This window comes from Triticum aestivum, chromosome 4D, assembly GCF_018294505.1.
Source record: "Triticum aestivum cultivar Chinese Spring chromosome 4D, IWGSC CS RefSeq v2.1, whole genome shotgun sequence".
NCBI lineage: Eukaryota > Viridiplantae > Streptophyta > Magnoliopsida > Poales > Poaceae > Triticum > Triticum aestivum.
The window spans coordinates 16,955,141-16,960,270 of NC_057805.1; the positions used below are offsets into that span (position 1 = coordinate 16,955,141).

General features: G+C 46.0%; 1 protein-coding gene across 1 annotated transcript; it reads left to right on the forward strand.

Moving 5' to 3' along the window:
- Positions 1–1,136: 1,136 nt before the first annotated feature.
- On the forward strand, positions 1,137–4,567 carry LOC123095813 (eukaryotic peptide chain release factor subunit 1-3). Its single transcript, XM_044517381.1, has 3 exons — positions 1,137–1,313; positions 2,748–4,174; positions 4,260–4,567. The coding sequence occupies exon 2, from the start codon at positions 2,776–2,778 to the stop codon at positions 4,087–4,089; it is 1,314 nt and encodes a 437-aa protein (XP_044373316.1). The 5' UTR covers positions 1,137–1,313; positions 2,748–2,775; the 3' UTR covers positions 4,090–4,174; positions 4,260–4,567.
- Positions 4,568–5,130: the final 563 nt, after the last annotated feature.

The following is a 5,130-nucleotide window of genomic DNA, read 5'->3' on the forward strand; positions in this document are numbered from 1 at the left end:
ATCTGACACCAAATCTCGCCGTTGCCTACGCACGGTGAGAAACCCTAACCTCGCCGCCCCAAAGAGTCGGCAGGAATCGTTAACCCACAGTTTGCAATCGGGGTCACTTTTAACGGTAAGGTGGTTTTGATCTGTTTAAGTAATCTAGCTTTCTCAAATCATACCTTAATTATATTCTCAAGGCCATATTTTATGCAAAGTGGATAATACTTGGATACAAATACGACTACACCAGTAACATTTTTTTATTCCATCCCATTCCATATAGATACACATTGTAACGAGTAAACAACATTGAGTCATTTGACTCGTAGCAACTCTAGCCATAGCCCCAAAAATTCTCTCCTCCACCCTCAACACTATTTGGGGGGAGGGAGGCTCCCAAAATAGTGTCTACTTTTTTTAGTGGCATTACAATGATATCCTCCAAAACCTCCCCCCTTCCCACATTTATTCTTCTTCCATTTTCACATGAAAAGACAAAATAAGAACTCATTGATGGTGAACCATGACAAGCGATGGCGGGAGGTGGCAGACAGCGACAAGAAACGGCGGTTGTCGGTGGACAACGGTCGACAATAACATATATCGGCCAATAGGATTCATGAAGGAATGGAGAGCCGTTATAGTTGCCCCCTACACATTTGGGAGAAAGACGGTGTGGATGGAGGGACCCCAAGATGAAACAGGAGTTGGAGTAGGGTTTTAGCTTATAAACGAGAGAGGTGAAAGGAAGAATGGCGACGCAAGGTTTGCCCTGCTCCAGCGAGGGAGGAGCGATGACGGCGGCGCGTCTTCGGTTCGCTTCAGTGCTTGTAGTCGTCGCTAGGTGGTCTACGGATCTGGATGTAATTTTTATTATTTCTCGAATTCGTTGTACTACCATGTTTGAAGATGAATAGATTGAGTTTGCAAAAAAAATAAAATAGATTGAAAGTTTTTCGAAAAAAAAACGAGAGAGGTGAAAGGAAGAATGGCGACCCAATCTTTTTTTGAGTAACGAATGGCTACACAATTTGTAGTTGCTCTCACCGGTGTCGCCTGACCCGAGCCCCTCTCCCCGAGCCCGGCCCGGCCTGGCCCGGTCTGCTACTGTGTCCCTGGCCCTACCCAAAGCTCCAATCCGACCCGACCCAGCGCTCTAAAATCCGTCCTGGAGTCCATCGCCGCTGTACTGTGCCGTGGCTTTAGCGTCAACGCCGACGCCCCCCTTCCCACACACAGCCCCCTCCGCCCGCCGCCGCCACCGCCGCCGTCGCCGTCCCACCTCGTCGCCTCCGCCCCGTTCGCAACCCCCGACATCTGCTCCTGAGGTATGCCGTCCAGTCATCCACCCACGGTCGGATTACTTGAACCCAAAAACCTGGACTTAGATTTGGGGCGCGGCGGCGTGCGCCGCTCGCCGCCACGCCGCCTAGAACCCTAGATCCGCTCCCCTGCAGCCGGGTCCGGGCTTAGATTCGGCCAGGCTTCCGTTTCGCCGCGGCGTTGTTCTTAGCTCTACCGCGCTTAGAGATCTGGTCGGATTAGTTGCTTATTAGGGTTTTTGTTTCTTGCGTTTCTGCCGCTGCGGATTGGCGGCGACCGTCATCTTGTGCCTCGTCTCCCTTTGCATACGCATATTCTCATCGGTTTGTGCCTCATCGGTTCAAATATTTACATTGCTGAAGTATTATTTTTCCCGGACGCTGGCTAGATTTGAGGCTATGTTCGATGAGAAGCACCACTTCTAGATTAAAATTGACTCACAGTGGTACAGCTCTATGTCTATGTTGCTATATTTACATTGCTTAAGTATTATTTTGCCTGGATGCTGGCTAGATTTGAGGCTATGTTCGATGAGAAGCACCACTTCTAGATTAGAATTGACTCACAGTGGTATAGTTCCATGTCTATGTTGGAGGCTTGGTCTATCGTATTTCCTATGCTTGAGCACACACTATTCGTTAGTGCTGTGTAGTAGTAAGAAGTAGCCTGCAGTTCTAGATCTTCTGGATCTTGAGCTGTTTGGAGGTTTTTCGAAGCCGAACGTTGCATGGTGGTGTGCATGTGATTGCCACGTAGCGTATGTTTAGAATCAATTCTGAGGACCTTGAAGGCCATGCGCTTCCTGCTTTTTGTAAGTTGTAACGTTTCTCACTTGAGATACGCAGAGCTCGCTTTGTTTTTTTTTGTTCGAAAGAAATTATCACGTGATTCCTGGGTTATTTCCGAATCGGTCAACTCATACATGGTATTTTTACCGTTGCTGGCATTGGCTATTAAATTGTAGAGCTTATGTGGTTATCCACTTCGCTACCTGCCATTTTTTTCAGGTAACGTAGATCGCATGTTGGATTTAATTCTTTCAGTGTTTAAGTAAAGTGACTGTGCAGCTACTGGAATAGGTTGACATACGTTGTCGTATTGCATTGAATGCCTCGCTTTCACGTGATTCCTGGGTTATTTCCGAATCGGTCGACTCATACATGGTATTTTTACCGTTGCTGGCATTTTCGATTAAATTGTAGAGCTTATGTGGTTATCCACTTCGCTACCTGCCATTTTTTTTCAGTTAATGCAGATCGCATGTTTTCTTTCAGTGTTTAAGTAAAGTGACTGTGCAGCTACTGGAATAGGTTGACTTACATTGTCGTATTCCATTGAATGCCTCGCTTTTTTTTTTCCATGCAAAATCTGAAGTCAAGACTCCATCACTTACATCACTCTGTTCGTTTCTTACACTTGGTAGCTTCTGTATTCTGCAGGTGAACTGAGCACCCAACTTTTGTCAAGATGTCTGATAGTCATGAAACCGACAAGAATATTGAGATGTGGAAGATCAAGAAGCTGATCAAGGGACTCGAGTCTGCTAGAGGCAATGGCACAAGCATGATCTCTCTGATTATGCCTCCACGTGATCAAGTCTCGCGTGTGACAAAGATGTTGGGTGATGAATATGGTACTGCTTCAAACATAAAGAGTAGAGTCAATCGTCAATCTGTTTTGGGAGCCATCACCTCAGCTCAGCAGAGGCTGAAGCTGTATAACAGGGTTCCCCCAAATGGACTAGTTCTTTACACTGGAACAATTGTTACTGACGATGGCAAGGAAAAGAAGGTCACAATTGATTTTGAGCCATTCAAGCCCATCAATGCGTCCTTGTACCTTTGTGACAACAAATTCCACACTGAAGCCTTGAGTGAGCTCTTGGAATCCGATGACAAGTTTGGCTTCATCATTATGGATGGTAATGGAACTCTTTTTGGCACACTTAGTGGCAATACTCGTGAAGTGCTTCACAAATTCAGTGTGGATCTCCCCAAGAAGCATGGAAGAGGAGGGCAATCTGCTCTGCGTTTTGCTCGCCTTCGGATGGAGAAGCGTCACAATTATGTTCGGAAAACAGCTGAACTTGCTACTCAGTTCTTCATCAACCCAGCTACCAGCCAGCCTAATGTTGCGGGACTAATATTGGCTGGTTCTGCTGATTTTAAAACAGAACTGAGCCAATCTGACATGTTTGATCAGCGCCTTCAGTGCAAAATACTTAATGTGGTTGATGTTTCTTATGGTGGCGAGAGCGGTTTCAACCAGGCCATTGAGTTATCAGCTGAAATTCTAGCAAATGTGAAGTTCATACAAGAGAAGAAGTTGATCGGGAAGTACTTTGAAGAGATTAGTCAGGATACTGGGAAGTATGTCTTTGGAGTTGATGACACCCTGAAGGCTCTTGAAATGGGTGCTGTTGAAACTTTGATGGTGTGGGAAAACCTTGATGTCAATCGGTTTGTGCTTAAGCACAGTGCAACTGGAGAAATTATCATAAAGCATCTGAACAAAGAAGGTGAAGCCGACCAGAGCAACTTCCGTGATCCATCTACCAATGCTGAGTTAGAAGTCCAGGAGAAGACCTCACTTTTGGAATGGTTTGCTAATGAATACAAAAAGTTTGGCTGCACCCTTGAATTTGTTACCAATAAGTCTCAAGAGGGCTCACAGTTCTGTAGAGGATTTGGTGGCATTGGCGGTATCCTCCGCTATCAGCTGGACATTCGCTCCTTTGATGATCTTGATGACGACGAGGGTGTCTATGAAGACTCTGATTAGCAACCAATCAATCACATGCCTGAGGCAGTCGCGGTTAAATCTGAATTTGGCGTGACTATTTGCTCCGGGGCACCTCAAAGAAGCTGTGAGTTTCGTATCATATGCAATTAGCTTGTAGTAATTCCATTGTCATTTGCATGATTTCTGAAGCTCTCCTGTTCTATTTTCAGATCCATTGAATGATGGGCGCGGGTCAGCTACATATTATGCTTTAGAAGTCTGAGACGATACAACCGCAATTCCTCTATCAAACGACGTCGAGATGTTATCCTAAATCGCAATGATGACTCGTGTACTGAACCTTGTTTTTTCCCCAGGAACTCCTGCGTCGCTGTTGTCTGAACTGACTCTGTGTCTATGGTTCAATTTAGCAACTTGTCTGCCCTAATGGTAGAACATGGCAAATGTCTGCCTGAATTTGAGTTGTTGTAAGCTACCTATTGTTGTTGTCATGCGGGAAAGGTTGAATTGGGATTCATTCAAGTGTGTCTTTTAACTTCCGGTCTGTTACCTCCGCCCCAAATTAGATTTATCTAGGTATGGATGTATATCTGTCTGGACAAATCTAAGTCATCTCATTCGAGACGCTAAGTTATTTGTCTTAGATTTATCTAGGTATGGACAAATCTAAGTCATCTCATTCGAGACGGAGGGAGTATTTATCATCTGCATCTGCAGTATAAAGAGCACCAAAAGCTTCATCTGCATCTGCAGCACCAGAAGCAGCTGACCGGCTGAAACTTCGGCCGGGCGGCCGCGTGAGACTCGTTCGATCGTATCACTTGTTTGCTAAAGCGCATCGTCTCCTACCTTTGAAAGCGCTCCTGCAAGACGCCCCATTGCGCTTTTTTTTTCTCCTTTCGATCTCCACACCGTGGTGCACAGATGCTCCTGCAACAGAGGTGCCGGGACTTTGTGCCGACAAGTCTCTGCATGGATGACCACGGCGAAGGTTGCAACACCGGCGAGTGGACTTGCTGCAACCGGCCGAAGCCAGAGCTGGAACCACAGTTGGTTTTTGCTGCAAATAAGCAAGTTGAA

What these genes read in the sequence shown, in the direction of transcription:
- LOC123095813 (XM_044517381.1), top strand. Translation starts at nt 2,776, where the DNA reads ATGTCTGATAGTCATGAAACCGACAAGAATATTGAGATGTGGAAGATC.